Raw genomic sequence first — 21,366 nt, 5'->3', positions numbered from 1 at the left:
ATATACATTCCAATCCTTAATGAGTGAGATGAAGCTCACATGGAATCATCTAACACCCTGGCGCAGGCACCACCGCTCAATTTCCCCACAGTAGACAGTTCTTATGAACTGACAGCTCTTTTTGTTTTGCTGTGAATTCTAAACTAAATTTTATCTCTGGCCACCTTGTTGAAACAAAATTTAGGACTCTGGAAAGAACATGATTGCACAAGGTCACTTTTGCTATATCTGTTGCACTGATCAGAGGCAGGGCCGCAACTAAATATTTTATCACCCGGGGCAAGCCGGCATTTTGGCTCCCCTTGTAATGTAGAAGAAGTTAAACGGTGAATTCAGCACCCCCTTCTGGTTCAGCGCCAGGCACCAGACTCACCTGATCCCTCTTAGTTGCAGCCCTGATCAGAGGATAAGGAAGATCTTCCATAAAAAGGACCTTAGTGGGTGGCAGAACCCTAAACTCAAAACTGGACTGTGGTAGTCTGCTCAGAGCATCTGCTTGACTTATCTTTCTTCCTGGAAAATATACGAGATCAAAATCCTAAGCATTCAGCATTAACAGCCATCTCAGAGATTTGTAGCATGGGTAGGTTTTGTCCTACTAAATAATTTTAGTAATGGTGAACCTATGGCTGTATAGAAAATAGTGAAATTCTTTGACACCTGATATGATCGTTAATGCTTCCATATTGATTTGCACATAATTCTCTTCTGTGTAACTTATATAAAATTTTTGAAGAAAAGCAATGGGAGACTCCTTTCAATCTGGCATTTGATGACTCCAAACAGACGCATCACAGTATGATGTGTAGAGAGTCATCAAAAGGCACAAAAACACTGTAAGAGGAAATTAAATTTTTCAGCACAGTTGGAGCATCTGTATGAACTTTTTTCCATTTCCCAAAGAACATTGTTATAAAACAGTCTATGCAATACTTCTGCAATCATCATCCTATTAGGAATGAATTCATGGTAAAAATTTATCAACCCAAAAAACACCAGTAATTGTTGCTTATTGGTTGGAATGGAGGCAACCTGAATTGCCTTAACTTTCTTTTCAGAAAGGATGAATTCTTTATTTATATACACGGAATCCCGAGAAATCCACTTTGTTACACGAAATAAGTATTCTTTTCTAGTACGCGTAATCCAGAATTTTTCAATCTAGTTGATATTATTCTCAAACACAAAGCTAACTCTTCATGAGATTTGGCTCTTATCAGAAAGTCATCTAAATGTGGATTATAGCGTTCACTCACACCATTCTGTTCTGGGGTGTAATCATTTGTCCTTTCATATCCTATTTCCTGATTGTCTAAGAATTTTACAAATTCATTATGGCAAAATTCCATGCCATTATCTGTACGAACAGTTACTATTTTCAGATTTAGAAACCTTTCTTGTCTCTTTTGAAATTTTACAAAAAGTTGGAAAACTTCTCCTTTTCTTTTCATTGGGAAAACAAACACTTTTCGAGAATAATCCTCTGTTATAGTTAAGAAATATAAATTCCCTCCACAAGATTCAGTAGGCATTGGACCACATACATCCATGTGTAATAATTCCAAAGGTCTACTAGATCTAATTTTGTCAATAGGTTTGAAAGGTTTTCTCTTGGATTTTGCCAGTTTGCAACTAACACATTCTTCCATAGGATTATTTAACAATGGTAACCCTCTAACACTTGAATTCTTACTTGTATTTTGCAAATAATGTATATTCACATGACAAAAACGTTTATGCCAAAGTTCTATATTATCGTTAGTTCTTGCAATAGAATTATACATTTCTTTCTCTTTTTTGACATTTGTATCACCAAATACGTTCTTGAAGTTATTTGAGGTTTCACAACTGTTTGTTATCAATTCATTAATGTTAAAATCCTTATTTGAATTACCATTAAGATCATACATTGGCCTTAGAACATACAAATCATTTTTTCTTATACCATAAAATAATTGTCCATCCTCTGGTGTATAGACGCTAAGTCTTCCATTACAACCAATAAAATATGCACCACATTTTTCTAACAATGAACATGATATTAAATTGCGTCTCAATTTTGGTGAATATAGTACATCACATACTTCAATAGTAACCAATTTTCCTTTCAATCTTACATGGAAAGTTACATCACCAATACCTACTATTGGGCTTTCAACTCCACCTACAGCTAAAACCATATTTACATCTTCTAACTCCTTAAAGTTAGTGAAAAGGTCTTTATTGTTACAAAAATGGCGAGTTGCTCCACTATCTAAACACCAACTAAATTTATCTATATGAAGTTTAGCATGATTAAGCAAGACTTCTACATTTGACTCAAATATTGGCTTATCTTTTACATTACATTTTTCTTTGAAACTTTTACTAACACTGGTTAAATCTTTCTTGTTATATCTGTTTGAAGGATTTGGTACTTTTACATTACAATTAACCTTCAAATGTCCTAACTCCCCACATCTGTAACAAGGTCCAAGTTTTTTAGAATTGGTCATTTTTCTTTTGATCTTCAACTTAGTTTTGGCATTTGGATTTCTATTGTTACATTTAACAGTTGCCCCATATGCCCCATCTATACTATTCTCAAAATTACTCATGTCTTTGTTAGCTTGTGACAATCTATTTTCTTCCAATACTAGCTCTTTAGCGACTTTATCAAAGAGGAAATCTTTTTCATGCCATCTATATATAGTTTGAACTATTCCTGAAAATTCTTGTGGGAGATACCTCATCAATTGAAAACTCTGATATAAAGATTCTAATGCATGTCCAGCATCTTCTAATCTTTGTACGCAATTTCTCAACCTAGCACAATATAACCCTATAGTTTCTGATCTCTTATCAAATCTGAGTGAGAAAAATTCATCTAATAATGAGATGACATGTGCTCTTGTATTTGGCTCAAAGTACTCTTTTAGTGTCATATATGCAGATTTCCCATCAGTATTTTTAGCTATCAAATTTCTGTACTGAGGATCAACTGCATAGTATATTGTTCAATATGCCCTATTTTTTCTCAAATTATAATCCAATACTTCTTTACGTGATGCAGTTTCATCATCCAATGGAGGTTCCGTTTCATTTATGAAAGACCAACAACCCCTATCCATGAGAAGGACCTTAATATCATCTATCCAAGTATGCCAATTGTTCCCATTTAGGACCTTAATTTTTGCATCCTTCGTCTCCATAATGTATAAGACTATAATTTATAAGCATACACAAAGAATTAAAACAATAGAGTATAATAATGAAATTACCAGTAATTCATTTCTTAAAAAAAAATGTTGCAATATGTCTGTAATATTTTCTAGAGTGGTTCCTCGTGCCGGTTTCAAGAATTTTCTACTTAATTCGTCAACGATCTTGGTGTTGAACCCCCTGTCTATCGCAATTGCTCTGATGGTTTCAAGTTCATGGTCTAAAGTGTTCCGATCTGAACAGATGTTAAATGCTCTCGCTACATAGGTGCGAAAAGACGAAAGTTTCTGTTGCATGGGATGGCAAGATCTGAAATGAGGTGGTAATAAGACTGCAAAAGGCTCACGATAGACCGAGGTTTGGAACTGTGATTTCTGTTTCGTTACTAATACGTCCAAGAAAGAGAGTTCATTGTTAGTTTCAAATTCGGCTGTGAACTGAACGTGAGGGTCTATGTCATTCATAACGAGTAACAATTGTTCCAAGTCATCTTTAGAGCCGTCCTAAAGCACAAAAGTATCGTCCACGTATCTTCGATAAAATGAGAAGGGCACAACTTTCAATAGCTTACTCTCAAAGTCGTCCATATACACTGCTGGCCACCCAAATTGCAACACCAAGAAAGACAAGAGATATCGCAACAATATTTATTTTGTAGATAACATGTTGACCAAGCATCAAATGATTAAATTTATAGACTTCTGTGAAGTGTGGTTCCTGCCAAAATCAGTAGCCAGAGTAGCTGCCATTGTTGTAGATCACCGCTGTCACATGCGTCGGCATTGATTCAAAGAGACTTTGGATGTGTTCTTGGGGTACAGCAGACCAAGCAGCTTCCACGCGTTGCCAAAGTTGATCTGGTGTGGCAGCTGGGGATGTAATCTGGGTCAATCGTTGAGCAACCATGGACCACATGTTTTCTATCGGCGAAAGATCCGGAGAGCGAGCTGGCCAGGGAAGCAATTCAATCTGGCGATTGACGAAGAACCTTTGGACAATGCGTGCCACGTGTGGTCGTGCATTATCCTGTTGAAATATGGCTGTGGGCAAGCCCTGAAGGTAAGGAAAGACAACTGGCTCCAACACCTTGGAGATGTAGCGCTGGCTTTTTAAAGTACCGGCAATGTGTACTAGAGGAGTGCGAGAGTGATATCCAATACCGCCCCATACCATAATACCCGGTGCAGGACCAGTGTGGCGGTGCATAACACAGCTGTTCAGCATCCTCTCTCCACGGTGTCTCCAGACTCGAATCCGACCATCGTGGTGTTGCAGACAGAAGCGTGACTCGTCAGTAAAGACAATTTCATTCCATTGTGCCGTCCACATCCTTCTTTCATCGCACCATTGGCGGCGGAGACGTCTGTGATTCTGCGTCAAGGGTAGACGAAGCAATGGACGTCTTGCAGACAGACCACTCTGCTGTAAACGGCGTCGAATGGTACGCGCAGACACTGGATGATGCGGTACAGACTGAATGTGCTGTGCTATGGTTCGTGATGTGGCTGAGCGATCCGTCACTGCCATACGCACAATACGCCTGTCATCACGTGAAGTGGTGCACTGAGGTGGATGCGATCAAACACGTCGGTCCGTCGTACCCTCCTGCATCCAACGATCACATATCCGCATTACAGTTGTTTGGTTTCGTCCAGCACGACTACCGATTTCCCTGAAAGATAATCCACAATCCCATTGCTAGACCATCTGTCTGGGTGTAAAACTTGTCATCGAAACTGAAGGCTGTTTGTGAGATACATGTGAAGGTGAGATTGCAAATTTCTTCTACTTCAGGCTGTGAAAAATTGTGGGTTTTAAGTCGTCTTTCTAGACAACTGATACTACCACCTATGGGAATGTTCGTAAACATTGACACTACGTCGAAAGACACCATGTTGAGCTGTTTGGGTTCAATTGTACGTATTATTTGAGCGAAGCTAGATGAATTTCTAACTGTATTATTATTTGACTTAGTGAGTGGAGAGAGAATTGGGACAAGGAATTTAGCGAGCTTGTATGAGGCTGTGCCAATGTTAGAGACTACGGGACGGAGAGATAGTGTTGGTTTGTGCACTTTGGGTAGGCCATAGATCCGTGACGAAATGGCGTTTGATGGAATTACGCTCTTTTTTGCATGCTCGGGAAGAGAGACACTGGTTTTTAACACTTCTTTCAATTTTCTCAAGTGAGAATCAGTTCTAGAATCAGAAATTAATTCTTTATATGGACCACTCAAAATATGTGGTGTCATCAAATCCGAATATTGCTCTTTAGGCATTATCACAATTTGCCCACCTTTATCTGCTCTAGATATTACGATATTATTATCATTTTGCAGTTGTTTGATGCTTCGACGTTCGTCCGGTGAGTAGCCTACAGTGACCTTTTTGTTGAGAAAATTGAAAGAAGTGTTAAAAACCAGTGTCTCTCTTCCCGAGCATGCAAAAAAGAGCGTAATTCCATCAAACGCCATTTCGTCACGGATCTATGGCCTACACGGATCTATGGCGAACATTCACATAGGTGGTAGTATCAGTTGTCTAGAAAGACGACTTAAAACCCACAATTTTTCACAGCCTAAAGTAGAAGAAATTTGCAATCTCACCTTCACATGTATCTCACAAACAGCCTTCAGTTTCGATGACAAGTTTTACACCCAGACAGATGGTCTAGCAATGGGCAATTCCATCTCGCCGATTTTGTGTGATATATATATGGACGACTTTGAGAGTAAGCTATTGAAAGTTGTGCCCTTCTCATTTTATCGAAGATACGTGGACGATACTTTTGTGCTTTGGGACGGCTCTAAAGATGACTTGGAACAATTGTTACTCGTTATGAATGACATAGACCCTCACGTTCAGTTCACAGCCGAATTTGAAACTAACAATGAACTCTCTTTCTTGGACGTATTAGTAAAGAAACAGAAATCACAGTTCCAAACCTCGGTCTATCATAAGCCTTCCGCAATCTCATTACCACCTCATTTCAGATCTTGCCATCCCATGCAACAGAAACTTCCGTCTTTTCGCACCTATGTAGCGAGAGCATTTAACATCTGTTCAGATCGGAACACTTTAGACCATGAACTTGAAACCATCAGCGCAATTGCGATAGACAGGGGGTTCAACACCAAGATCGTTGACGAATTAAGTAGAAAATTCTTGAAACCGGCACGAGGAACCACTCTAGAAAATATTACAGAGAGACCACTCAGAGAAAGTGTAGTCATACCCTACGATCCAATACTCTCATTGAAGATCAAACCGATTCTTAAAAACAAGTTTAATCTAACAATCATAGATGGCACATCTATGGTTGTTAGTGCTACAGTTTAGTGCTAAAGTTTAGTTGCACCTATGTGCCCACTAAAAACTTTGGTTTCATGCCCCCTAAAGATGCTATACCGCAGAATGAACAATGGGGCATTTATTACATTCCATGTGGTGATTGCTCTCTTGGTTATATAGGACAGACAAGGAGACCCATAAAAGCAAGATTAAATGAACACGCTCGCTGTGTTAAGAATCAGGAATGTGAAAAATGGACCATCTCCGCTCACTGTTGGCAAGAAGGCCATAAATTCAAATTTCAAGAAGCGAGAGTTTTTCACAAAGTCAAGTCCACAGTTGATCTAGATTTCTACGAAAGCACGTATATTCGGGCCTTCAAAAATATACTAGTGAACGATAATAAATCTACACCCCCGATCGCAACACCATGGCTTAAATTCATTTCGACGGGTATTACAAGAAAATTCGAATAGACCAATCGGATAGCACTATTCCGCAAATGTCCAATCAGGACGCTACATTAATATCTCACGCAGGCTCACAGTTTCATTCTGACCAGTATTTTTCATTCTTCAGTATTGACAATATGGATTTTCTTCTTTTTCAGTCTTTTGGCCAACTGCACTGATGTAAAAAAATTGTTTCTCAAAACGTTTTTCCCAGAATTCAAGTACGGATCCAACAGATGCATAACAACATTTTCTGTTAAACTGTCTTTTAATGGGCGAGTCTCATCTTTTCTAAGATACGGAAATGCATTGCATATGTATTTAGATTCAACATCTGCTACCATCCAAAATTTTATTCCAGATTTATCAGGTTTATCCACCATATATTGTGTGAACCTGCACCTAGCTTTTGTTGGAAACAGTTCATCTGTAGTCAGGTTCTCGTTTGGTTTGTAGCACAATACACAATTTTCAACAAATTTTTTCCATGTTACAGATACCAGCTCAAATTTATGGATTTTTAGACATATAGATAGTGATTGTTTTTCGTTGAAACGTATGTAATGCATACTTTCTTTGAATCTGTTCCTAGCTAGTGTCTAAGAAAAAATATTGGTCCCCATGTGTTTGACCAAAGGAGATCTAAATTCATCAAACTCAGTCCATAAGCACTGCAGGACTTTCCTTTCTTCTTCATCAGTATCATTTGATTCAGACTAGTCACTTCCAGAATCACTTCTTTTTCATACCATGAATGAATGAACACCAGAACTTTGCCACTGGACTTATCCCGTTGCCGAGATCTCTTCCAGCCCAGCTTTGTGGCAGAGTCTGGAACACTTTATTTTGTGTTAAAAAAACTGTACAAAATTTTTACAACATATTTTCCCCAGACAATTGGGTACTGTCGCGATTAATAAATTTTATGGTGATAATAGACGAGATGGGATTGGGAGTTGAAGAAAAGTTTCGGGTTTAGTTAAGATGGATAAATGTACACATATTAGGATGGAGGTATGTTTTAAAAGCAATTGAGCCCCCCCCCCCACCCCATGCCATCTCATCTGTTATCTTACACTTGCCATATTATATACACAGGATACAAAAAGAAAAGAGAATCTTATTGTGAAATAAAAACAAATATATATATCCATCGCAGCGAGTCATCTTGCTTAACACCTTATTGGTGAGCAAATGGGTTTCATAACTTGCGGACTAGAAGCCAGCATCAGTTGTATTGGGTTGAGTTCACTCGCTCTGGGGGATTTAATGAAAATATGCAAAATAGACGTATTGTGGGGTGTACAGAGCAGAAAATCATGATCTTCATTGTGTAAAATGACACAAAACGTACAGCCTTGCATTTTAAGTCTCCTCAGTCTCAAGTTCACTGTCTGAAATATCATTTAGTAGCGATAAAATATTATTCAAACTTTCAAACACATCTTCTGAGAGTCATTTCTACTCACTGTGAATGAACCTCTATTTTCTAGAAAGCTTACAATGCAAGTGGTGGCATGAAGAGTTCTGAAAAGTCTAACTGAAACAATAACTGAACTTGCCAAGTGGACAATCAGAAAAAAAGTTCCCTGAACTTTGATAACAGACTAAAGAAAAATTAGAAATGTTGTTTTGACTGTGTTGAATACGCAAACTTCTGTTGTCCCCATGAAACCTTTTTTATCTAGCCCAATAACATGAACCATCATTTTTTTCTTATCTGTATATTATTAGTGGAATATATGTTGTGTTATGTGCAGCATCGCGAATGATGGGTCATATTAATAAGCTCAAGATTTCCCACCCACAATATCTTTAGCCTATATAGAAATGAAATAAAGACATGAAAAGTGTATAAGTGTGTTTATCAGTGGTACCAGTAATGTCAAATTGGGTGCAAGTGGTTCAGTGGTAAGATGCCTGTCTACCACCATGAAGGCCAACATCAGACCTGATCCTGTCCTGGGGAAGGACATAGATAAGCTCTTTCCCTGCTGGACCTGAGGTGACAGATTGCGCCTCGATTATATTAAATTTCTTTCTCAAAAAGTCTGTCCTTTTTGGAGTTTAGTTATTTCCTTGTGAATTTCTAAAAAAATACTGGGCAATTCTTTCTAAAATATTGGCCATATATACTCTGTATTAGCACTCATCATTTCCAGTGAAAGTTTAGTCACGAGGTCATTTAAGGGACTGACAAAAACTGAAATAAGAAAAAAAGTTTCTGATCAACCTTTTATTGGAAAAACCTGCAAAAGACGTGCAACTTAAAAAAGATATTGTTCTAACTTTGTGAAATACTTCTGTGCATTTGTTGGTGAGAATATCATGTATATTCATGAAAATATAAATGTTTTCCATAAAATTTCTACTTTTCATCACATGACTTTTGCTTATAATTATAACATGCAGAGTTTTCAACCAATTTTTATGATATTATAGAAAACATAATGGTATACATGAGACATACTGCATAAAAATGTAAAATGTGACAAATCATATTCTATGAGATATGAGTATTTTTAGTAAATGATTATTAATTGTGTATTTGAACAAGAAATATGAATTTTATTTTCATAATATGAATTTTATTTTCATAATATGAATTTTATTTTCATAATATGAATTTTATTTTCATAATTTGAATTTTATTTTCATAATATGAATTTTATTTTCAGATATATAATGCAACTCATATGAAAATTCCAGTTGAATGTCGTGAAAAGAAAGATATATTCGATATTGTGAGCTGTAATTTTGAAATTTGCTGAAAGTAACGGAATAATAAGGGATTTTCCACAAATTGGTTATTTATTATTTTCTGTTATTTGATTATTTCAAGAATAAGCCCACAGCCTTATGCGAATGAGCGAAATGCTTTGAGCTATCTGATGCTATGCAAGTGAAGTGTTTTAGCACAACACGAGTATATGATTTCAAAATAAACAAACTAAAGTCAAAAATGAAATAACGGCAAATAATAATATACCAATTTGTGGGAAATCTCTTATTATTCAGTTACTTCGAGCAAGTTTCGAAATTACAGCTCACAATATAGTGTAAATCTTTCTGAATTTTCATATAAGTTGCACTATATATCTAGCAATCAAATTATGAAAAATAAAGTTTATATTTCTTGCCATGCCCAATCAGTAATCACTTACTACAAATACTCTCATCTCATTGATTAACGATTTGTCACATTTTAAATTTCTATACAGTATTTCTCATGTATAGCGTCATGTTTTCCATAAATTTTGTAAAAATTTGTTGAAAATATGGTATGTTATAAACAAAAATCATGCAAAGAGAGATAAGATTTTTATAGAAAATATTTATATTTTCACGAATATACGTGCTATTCTCATGATAATGCTCAGAAGTACTGCACAAAGTCAATTCTTTTTATAGTTGCAAGTCATTTGCAGGTTTTTCTGATACAGAGTGAATCAAAAACTTTTTTTCTTATCAAATTTTTTGTCGATCCCCCAATAGAAGTTGTGACTAAATTTTCACTGGAAGTGGTGATTACCAATATAGGGTATATATGACAAAAATTTCGGAATGATTCGTCTAGTATTTTTCTATAAATTTTAGGAAAAATGTTTCAACTCCAAAAAGGACAGTTTTGGAAACATAGTGTAACTGGAGTTGATGTGCTATAAAGTAGTAGTACAGTAGACTCTTGGTAACTCGACACTCCAAAGGTATCAACAAACATGTCGACTTAAGCGGATGTCAAGTTATTGGAGTTTCACTATAAATTTTTGTCCGATCGTTTTTGTATACATAATTTGAACAATTACATTAAATAAAATGCTGATTCCCATTAATTTTAATTCGGGGTTGTTTCATAATACAATAACATATAAAAAATGTACTTTATGAAAAATATTCAAGTGTAGCCTATATATATATATATATATATATGTTTTTCCTTCCAAAGAGAAAACAAAAATTTTTCTACACTATTCAGTTTATTCCGCGATTATTCTGCTTTTTCCTGAGTGCATAGAAGTGACGTATGACACCTACAGCTTTTAATGCATAATGTCAAGGGGGTGCAGATACTTCTTCATCTGAACTTTCTGTGTGTGATTCTATTTCTTCATAACATGAAGCACTTGCTCCTCTGTTCGTTGATTCTCGAATACTATCGTCTTCTAAAAGTTCTGAGATCACAAGATCAGAGTCAATGTTCACAAATTCATCCTCGATGGATTCAACCGTAATGCTATTTATGCTTTTTTCACACGAAATCTGAGAAGAATCTTCGGAGAAATTATTTTTCAAAGACTCTGGAAACAAAAACCAACACGACAGCAGTTGAACTGCAGTGAAAACACCTTGATTGATACTTTTTGCGAAATCTTTTGCTTTCTCTTGAATTATTGGTCCTGATAATGGGATTGAGTGAGATCAAGTGGATTTGAACAACAAAAGAATTGCTTCATCTACATCGGTTAGGTCTGATTTTCTTATGCATTTTCTGCTTAGTTCATAAGATGATTCAAATGCTAACAAATTTTTTCTTTTCCTTATTTTTAGCAAATGTTGAAATAGTGTTCCGTGCAACTTCATATTCATTGGCAAGTTTTACCAGATTCCAGTTTTTTAAAAATATCAACTTTCCATTTCAAAATATGAAGTTTGCATAAAGCCATTGCATTCACTGCTGTCGATACTCATGATAAAAACAAAATGATGTATTTAGTGCCTAACCAGGCTTTAACTCTTTTTCTTTTACTTTTTTTTCATGAAATTATAGAACTGACTTCCGGATAAGACGAGTAAGTGTAAAAACCAGTTGTGGGAAAGGGACAAATCATAGTTGATTTAAGTGAAGTTAAATCAAACAACAATTTTCAGAATTTTCCTTACATTGAAATTAGCATAGTGCAAACCAAGGGAGTAATAGATGTCAAGTTATCTGGATAGTCTAGTTATCCACGTGTCCAGTTATAGAGATTCCACTGTATTGAAAAACTGACTGGCAGTGGTATGAATTTGATAAAACTGCTCTGATGACAATGACTTGACGGACAAAAAAAGTGCAACTTTCTGCCTTAAAGTTAAATATTGACTTTCTAAAAACTATCAAGAAATGTTAATAAAGTTAGTGCTACTTAAGAATAATAAGTAATACACAACCATCAGCAAGTTTCTGATATTTTGCACACGCCAAAATTTTGTTATTATGTTGTTTTAGTGTAAAGCTTTTTTGTTACTTTTAGATCTGAAAGTTGTAGGTGCGCTATCATTGCTGAAAACATATGTTCAAGATGTGGTTTCAAGTTTACTTCCTAATCTCAAGCTTGCTTATATTGTGACTTCTAAAACTCGATCTAATTTGCCTCTCATATCTGTAATTCTGCATTCGAGCTTAACAGGTTTGTGTATTCTCATGTAAAATATTTTGCTTCAAAGCAAAAAGTTATAAATGTGTCATTTTGATGTCATAATGCTTAACCTATTCAACTTACAAAGCAATTAACATGTTCACCATCTGCCATTAGTAGTGTTATACTAGTTTTATCTTAAGATAATGTCATTCTCTGCTATTCATACAAAGGCTTTGACAGCTGACTGATGCAAAAATGAATTCAGGAAAGAAAATTCAACTGCCTTTACAGAAAATCAAACCCACTTCCTCTCACTTGACAGGTGAGCACACTAGACCACTATGCTACAGAGACTACAAACCTCTTCCCTCAGAGTTTGTGTGTGCTGAATGGGACCTTACATGGCCAGTCAGACCTAACTCAGGCCAAAGCTAACAATTGCTGCTACTACCACCAGATGGCAACTTATCCGAAGATGATACGAATACAAGGCCACAACAGGCAAAATGCCCTTAAATATGTATAAATAGCGGACATCATCTTTGGATAAGGTTCCATCTGGTGACGCCAGGAACAATTGTGAGGTTTGGCCTGGCAAAGTTGGGTCCGAAGGTGTCATCCTCAAAAAATTATGAAAAAATTACATTCATCTCACCCAGAAGCACGTAAAAACAAAAAAATTAGCAGTGAATTGCGACTATCAAAGCCACAAAAAATTATTAAAAATCACAACAGTTGGCCACTCATCACCTCTTGCACTTCTTGGCGATATCTATAAAAAACTTCTTTTCACTCTCTTTATATGCTGTAGCTCTCCTTTTTCTTTTCTTCCTTTTTTTCTCTCTTCTGTGATGTACCTGATCACATGTCGTTTGAACGACGTCACTCTAGGGTTACACGATTTTTCAATTCATTCTTGGCTTCTATCTGCAATCAAAATATTAATATTTATGTTTTTTCGAGTGACTTTTAATAATTCTGAAAGATGTTTTTAATATTTCTGTGCATATTTAAATCAGTAGGATCAGTGGTAATCCTTTCTTTGTGAGTTAGCTTTGGCTGTCCATGTACAGTCCTGTTCAGTGCACACAATCTCTAAGGAAAGAGTTTCATGGCCTTTGTAGCGAAATGATATGGCCCGCTCACCTGGCAAGTGACAGGACATGAGTTTGATTCCCTGCAAAGTAGGGTTACCAGATTCGAAAACTGAATGCCTGTATGCAGTCTGGGTAAGATTTTTTTCCTAATTTTCACAACAAATGGTGCCCTGTACTCACCAAAAACCCCAGTCATCAAAATTTTTCCCAATTGAATCAGAATCGCTGAAGAAAAACAAAAAATAACAAATACTGATCCATCTTCCTTTATTTATAATTAATTGTTCCCACCATCTGGTCAGTTTTATTGCTTTGCTGATTTTTCCTGGGGCACTGGCAAGGTTTTGTTTTGCCAAGAACCTTGTCTTTTGTTTATTTATTGGTATTTCTGAAAGCTCTCATAGCTTTGTTGGGGGAGGGGGCTTTTTCTTTTAGGAGTGTTGCTTTTTTGCCCATAAGCAATTTGCCATAGGAATCAGCAATGAATGTGTTGTTTGTATCTTGTTTTCTTAATGAAAGAGGTAACACCCCCCTCACTTCAGTGCACAGCAGTTATTGTTGGTGAACAAACAATGGTATTTTTAAAACAGATGGTGTGGTTTTCTTCCAGAGCTGTTTTTCAGTCTTTTTCATACTACAATGGGGTAAGTTGAGCCATAGCATCTGCCCGACTTGGAGGTAGCTTGGATTCTTGTATTCTGGGAATTTTGACTGCAATTGTTCAAAGCGTGTAAATGTGTGGGGGAAAAACCGCACTAAAACTCTTATATCAATGAAGAGATATATGGTTTCAGAGTGAAAAAAAAATGTCTTCAAAAAAAAAATAAATTTTGGGAACCTGAAAAGAAGAGAGGAGGACAAAGGGGTAAATTTTCCCAAACATAGGAGGATGCTTGGAATAACATCAGGAAAGACGTCTAGTAACCTTACCACAAAGGCAGTTGAATTTTCTTTCCTGAATTCATTTTTGCATCAGTCAGTTGTCATAACCTTCGTGTAAATAATGTAGAGTGACATCATCTTTGGATAAGTCACCATCTAAGGCAGTGTCAGCAGTTGTAAGCTTTGGCCTGAGTTAGGTCTGACTGTCCGTGTACGATCCTGTTCAGTGCACCCAAACTCTAAGAAGAGGTTTGTGGTTTTTGTAGCATGGTGGTCGAGTGCTGGCAAGTGAGAGGACGTGTGTTTGATTCCCAGCAAAAGCAGTTGAATTTTCTTTCCTGAAATCATCCTAGCATCAGTCAGCTGTTGAAAACTTCATATACTAGTTCTACCCTTGAATACCTGTTTTCATAATTGCTTGAAATTGTTCAAGAGATTCACTTCATGCAACATTATGCATTTTTTGACTACAAATGAGATCACTCAAATCCTACATTTGTAGGCTCTGGGCCTTGCTATGATAATGAATAAGATGCCATTGAATTAGTTTGCACAAGTTCTGTTTGTAGATAACCGTTCTGTCTTTATGTTATTGCAATTGTTGACGAACTACTTTGACGATATGAATTTATTCTGCAAAACAAAACATTTTTTTCACTTAAATTTCTTAAAGTACAATTAATGTCTATGGATTTTAACTTCATTGTAAGAACAGAGAACCTTACCGGATTTTTCAGAAACATAATTGTTTTTAATTTAAATGCTATTTAAACAAAAAAAACCCATTTTAATCAAAAACCATTTTTTTTTCAATCAGTTTTTTTACCATCCAATATGACCTCTCATAAGCTTGCGCATTTTAAGAAACTGCATGTCACTTAAAACTTCATGTATTTGGAAGTATGCTTCTAAAGTCAACAGTTGTAAAGCTATTTTGATGGACAAACAATTTGAATTGTCTGATTTATGTACATTCGGTCCCCCGTAATTTCAGGGGTTACGTTCCTGGGGTGACCGCGAATACGGAAATTTGCGAATAACCGAAACCATAGGGTTTTTTTCTTTATCTCGTTTATTGAACATCATGAGAAGAGCAGGGTGACGCAGAGGTAGAAGAGAAATGTAAAAGAAGGTGCAGTGGTTGTTGGCGATGCTTTCTGAAAGGATATTGTGATTTCTGTTTGATGTTTCTTCTTCATATCATCAAGTATGTTGGAATATGTTGACAAGGCTTCCTCTACTAATTTTTCTGCATGTGAAGGACGTACCATAAAGGCGCCGGCGAACTTGTCTTCTACTTAATAGCTGCCACGGCTGTAGTTATGACAGTAATGGCATTAGTGATGGTGGAATTCTTCCATACCTTCAAGACATTTTATGGATTTGCATCTTCTATTGTGTGTACAATCATCTCCATTGAGTGGCATGTATAGTGAGCCTTGAATGTTTGCTTTACCCCCTAATCAAGGGGCTGAATGATAGATGTTGATTAGGAGGCATATAAAGGAGTTCCACACCATCAGCTTTGTGCACATTGACATCTTGTTGTCCAGGAGCATTATACAGTATCAAAGAACTTTGAATGACATGTCTCCACTCTCAAGGTACCTCCCAACTTCTAGAATGAAACACCATTTAAACCAATCCAGGAAAAGTGCTTTCATAGTCCAAGCCCTTTTATTGTTCATCCAAAATACTGGAAGCTTTGACATCCTTTCTCTTCAATACTCGCGGATTCGCAGATTTGAAAATTACAGTGGGCTTTACCGTGTATCATACGCATTTGCACAAAACAACATAGTAAGTCTATCTTGAAGTCACAGTAAGTCTATCTTTAAACCACGTGCTTGCTTTTCCTCTTTTGAGAAATGTTCTTGCGGCATTTTCTTCCAAAATAGTACAGTTTCGTCAACGTTAAACACCTGCTGAGGTGCATAACTCTTCTCTTCAATAATTTTCTGCAATGTCTTTGGAAATCTTCTAGCTGCCTCTTGGTCGTTAGAGGCTTGTTTGCCAGCGATTTTTACATTGTGTGATCTGAATCGTTTCTTAAACCTATGAAACCAACCTTTACTTGCATAAAATTCTGATTAAATAGACGTTTCACCAGCCCTTCCCTTTATAGAAGCGTAAATTGTTATCGCCTTTTCCGTTATAATATTACAATCAATTGGAATATCTTTTTTGTAGCAGTCTTGTACTCACTTCTGAAACAATTTGATGGGCCACTTGTGTCTCGCATTACCAGACATACCTGTAATTATCATTGTTCCGATCTTTTTATACATTTGTCCCATTTTTCAATGATACTTATTTGAATTTGTAATAATAATAGTTAAATCTTTATGTATTCCCAAGGGATCAACATCATAAGTCCAGGGAATTTCTTAGTGTTAGTAGACATCCATGCCCAAACCAAGATTCGAACCCAGACCTGCACAGTGAGAGACTAGTTCCCTAACCACTTGACTGTCAGGCGACAAACATACAGCTACAGCAAACATACATATACAGCATTTTCATAATAGTAGATAGAGAGAAATTATATTATGATAATTATGGTAAAAATTATAAATATTCATCTCTCGCAATTATCAAGCTTAATGTTTTTTCTTCAAATTTTCAGCAGTTTTAATTACGATCGGTGATTGTGCCTGCTTACGGATTATTATTTAAAAGATCCCAGTTTACCATATTTTTCTCAATGAAATATGGTCATCAGACCATCTGTATACTTTTTCCGTGAAATACTGTACATTTTTGTTAGTTGCGATTTGTAGCAGCACTTCATTTCCACACCCTTCAGCAATTTTAGCAGTGGTTGGAAAATTGTATTTAAAGCAATAAATTGAAATTTTTGGTAAAACTTACGGATATCCCCGATTTAAGGTTACAATTTCCTGCATTCTCCTTGATGATGTATGGTGAACATACAGGGATTGGACAAAATAATATAAACACCTGTGAAAAAAACAACACTCGAGGAAACCTGTCGTATACTCCCACCCTCTAGTGTGGAAGAGTGCCACTTAGCGGGCGAGAATGTGCACACATCAGTCTACTCATAGTGTTCAGATGAGATGTATATTGGGGCATTAAAACTTCGTTATGGCTGACCCCACAGATTTCAGAAAAGTCCTGATTGTTGGAGCTGTCTTGCCGGGGCCATAGTAATGAAAACGGCCACCCTTGTTGGTGTCGGGAGAAGTACCATGTCGATGGTAATGACAGCCCATAGCAAACAGAAAAAAACATCATCTGCCAAGCATAACAGTGGCCGAAAGTTGAAGATGACTGATAGAGACAGAAGATTTTAGAAGTGGATTGTGGCCAGAGAGAAAGCACAAGATAACAGCATCCCAGATAACATCTGAGATGAACACACATCTACAGGAAGGTTTATGGACAAAACTATCCGCCGTGAACTGCATGTAGCAAACATACACGGTAGAACGGCTATTCCAAAATCATTGGTTACACCATGCAATGCCTTGAAACGAGGAATATAAGAATTAGACACAACAACAATAGGAGAATGCCATCTGGTCAGACGAATCGTCATTCACATTATTCCAGACTAATGGATGTGTTTACATTTGGAGAATGCCAGCACAAGCCGCCGTGAACTGCATGTAGCAAACATACACGGTAGAACGGCTATTCCAAAATCATTGGTTACACCATGCAATGTCTTGAAACGAGGAATATAAGAATTAGACACAACAACAATAGGAGAATGCCATCTGGTCAGACGAATCGTCATTCACATTATTCCAGACTAATGGATGTGTTTACATTTGGAGAATGCCAGCACAAGCCTCTGATGTTGACTGTCTCCTTCTTAATGTTAAGCAAGGAGGGGGGGATCAGTGATGCTTTTTTTTTTTTTTGCAAACTGAGCACAACTCAGGTCTATTGCCATAGGCAATTTACTACCTAGTAAGTTGTGCCGGAAGTGTAAACGTGTGTACCTAACAGTCTGAGTGCGTATCTAGTGTTGTGTATGATTTTTCAGTGCTGCCATCTATATCTCAGAAGTGAAGTGAGTGATGTGTAGTGACTGAATATTTGTACTGTTTGTAGGACTGTTGCTCTCTGTGGCGAAACCTTTTAACGGGGAGATCGGCTCGCATTTCCACCTCGAAGTTGGGAGATCAGTGATGCTGTGGGGCACAATGTCTCATCGTGGTCTTGGCCCACTTGTTGTCCTGGATGGGCGGGTTAATGCATTGGTTTATGTAAGTATTCTGGCCGACCGTCTTCATACAATGGTGCAATATTTGTTCCCTGATTCTCGACCTGTGTTCCAAGAAGATAATTCGCCTGTTCACACTGCTGGAATTGTCTGAGACTGGCTTGATGAACACAATGATGAACTGCAACACTTCATGTGGCCCGCGCAGTCCCCTGATCTTAATATAATTGAACCTTTGTGGGGTATTTTGGAGGCCAAACTTGCAGTAGGTTTCCACCTCCAAAGACACGTTCTGAATTAGTGACCTTTTTGCAGGAGTGGCAGCTACGTATCCTTGTGACTGTTGTGCATGACTTGTACTTGACCATCCCACGACGGATACAAGCTGTAATTAATGCAAAAGGAGGGTCAACAGCCTATTAATAAAGATTTTGTCTCATTTCACAGGTGTTGATATTATTTTGTCCAACCCCTGTAAGTATGAACCTAAGGCATAATTTTAATTGAACTCAAATGGATATTACTAACATCAACTACAACAGGTGAATAATTTCATCAAATCTGCTTAAGGACCACAGGTTGAAAAATGCTGCCTTATATTATAATGATGATAATGCTGTGGATAGACAATCACTGGTGCAAGGGATAGGTTACTTAACATCTCCATTCTAGCTGTTAAAATTATTTTTATCCTTTTGTTTGTCGATATTTCAGGTTTTATGAATTATTTTTTATCTATTGGTGACATCTGTCTAGTTAAATATTGATTGCAGGCTTTGTATTTCTTGAAATATAAATTGAATATCAATATATGGCATTGCAGTTCTGTGTATATGTGTTTATTTTGTCTTTGGTGGGTGAAGGGAAAGCTTGTATTCTTCAAGATGTGATTGGTAGATGTACGAGATCACGAAAAATGAGATAGCCCTTTCCACCTGACTAGAGGCATACCATTCATTCATCCAAATTTGCATACTCGTTCTCCAAAATTATGGCGCAAGTAATAGAAGTTAGAATAACTGAGGTGAATGAATTTATGTCTGAAGATACATAAACATGTCAATTTTCAAATTTCAGCCTGCTTAAAATATAGTAACTTTTTTTTTGTAAAGAGAAGAATAAGGGAAAACTCCCCTTATATAGACGCTTCTTTAACCCTTCCAATGTTTTGTTCCTGCTGCTGCTTTCAATGAAATGAATTTTTTCTTCCCTCTTGCAAAGATTCATAAAAAAGGAAAAGGAAAAAGATACTATTATATAGTTATTCATTTTTTTTTTCCGTATGCTTTCAAGTGCAGGATTACTTGCACAAGCAGATTTTAGAAATTCAATAATCATACACAATGTGGTTTATGGAAATGGAAATTGGAGAGGGGGAGTGTCTATTAGGGAATATTCATCATTTTTAGAGTAGGTAGCCATTTTCAGCAGAGGAACAAATATTTATCATTTGGTTTTTATTTTAAAACAAGCTTCCTGTTTTTTTTTCCTCTAAACAAGAGATTTTAAAACTTCCAACATTAGGAACAGTTTATATAACTTGATACTCAAAAGACTTTCTCTCAAAAATAAAGTCATACTTTTCAAACCACTAGTTAGGCCTAATGTATGCGGCCCCCATCTAGGCTTATGCAAGCTAGGCAAATATGAAGAGACATTAGCAACAACAGAATAAGATTCTAAATAGCTTCACAAAATTTCTCCCCGAAATATGTAAGAGGATGGGACATCAGAAAGGACCTGGGCATCCCCCCCCCAATTTTTGAATTCATCAAAGAATTGGCTATTAATCACTGTGACAAAACCCAGACCATGACCACTTGAGGGAAATATTTTTTCCACCCAGGGTAAAATTGCAAATTTATGCTGGTCCAAAATCCATCCTCAGAACTGACTGGATCTTAAACTAGTGATGTAGAGAAGTATAGGAAGTAGAAAAATAATGAAATGAGGAGGACCATAGCTTCACCCCCTTCATAGAAGATTGGAGGACAGGAGGAGATGGGAAACCCCTACCGAACAGCATAGCTAGATGTTTTTCCATTTTTCTTTCTCCAATTCTTGCAGCAAATGCATATCAAAAACCCCAATAAAAGTATAAAAAATGAAATGTAGGAAAAAACTTAATTAGCGACCAACCAGAATCATGATTGAGCTAACTACGGAAGTTGCCCTCAGAGGGTGCTGGCACTGATAGGGGTCAAACGTCAAAGGAAGCTTTTTTATGCAACAAAAACATTGCTGTGGTTTTCCCTTCACTATAATGTAGTGGCATGACAAATGTAATTGCATGATGAGGACAAGCTGGGAAAAGGCTTTGAGAAGAAACAACAATGAAAAAGGAGATTTCCAGCACAGGAGGCACATCCAGACATGTTCCATAGAGTTGACCTGTGTTTTTTTTCTACTGACATACACGTACTTACACAAACCACACCCACACACAATCTTGTCTACCGCCACTCTTCGTATGCCCATTCAGGCAGCCCTTAAGTGTGCAGTTTACCCCTAAGGGGAAAAGAACCAATGGAAAGCTTAAATTCTGGTCTGGTGATATAACTTGATAGGTAAAACTGTTTCGCCTCCATGGGCGCCCAAGCACTCCCAGTATTTTGTGGTATTGGTTGAAGCACACCAGAAAAATCATAAATTTTACTTGAAGCCAAACACCAGTGCTCATGGGTCTAAAACACTTCAGATGCCCCTAGATTTAATTCCTTTCACTTAATCTGAGCTTTAAGATTCTAGCACCTTGCATATTCAGTGACATGGAATGAAACGTATCAAATAAAAAATATAAAATGAGACATCAATTCTCAAACATGATATCTTGTCAAAAAAAACTATTGGGTATAATATAATGTACAAATAACTATATTATGCCAAACAAAATGCTAACAAATTATA

General features: G+C 36.7%; 1 protein-coding gene across 1 annotated transcript in view; it reads left to right on the top strand.

Moving 5' to 3' along the window:
• Window positions 1–21,366, top strand: part of HERC2 (E3 ubiquitin-protein ligase HERC2) — a 645,607-nt gene that overhangs the window by 157,452 nt on the left and 466,789 nt on the right. Inside the window, exon 23 of the mRNA XM_089238586.1 lies at window positions 12,178–12,333. Coding sequence (XP_089094712.1) covers window positions 12,178–12,333 — 156 coding nt within the window. The remainder of the gene's footprint in view (window positions 1–12,177; window positions 12,334–21,366) is intronic.

The sequence above is a fragment of the Pholcus phalangioides genome, unplaced genomic scaffold (assembly GCF_987345545.1).
Source record: "Pholcus phalangioides strain wild (caught in Gottingen) unplaced genomic scaffold, Ppha-v1.0 ptg000011l_1, whole genome shotgun sequence".
NCBI lineage: Eukaryota > Metazoa > Arthropoda > Arachnida > Araneae > Pholcidae > Pholcus > Pholcus phalangioides.
Note: the sequence above shows the minus strand (reverse complement) of the source record. Positions and strands in the feature narration are given on the sequence as shown.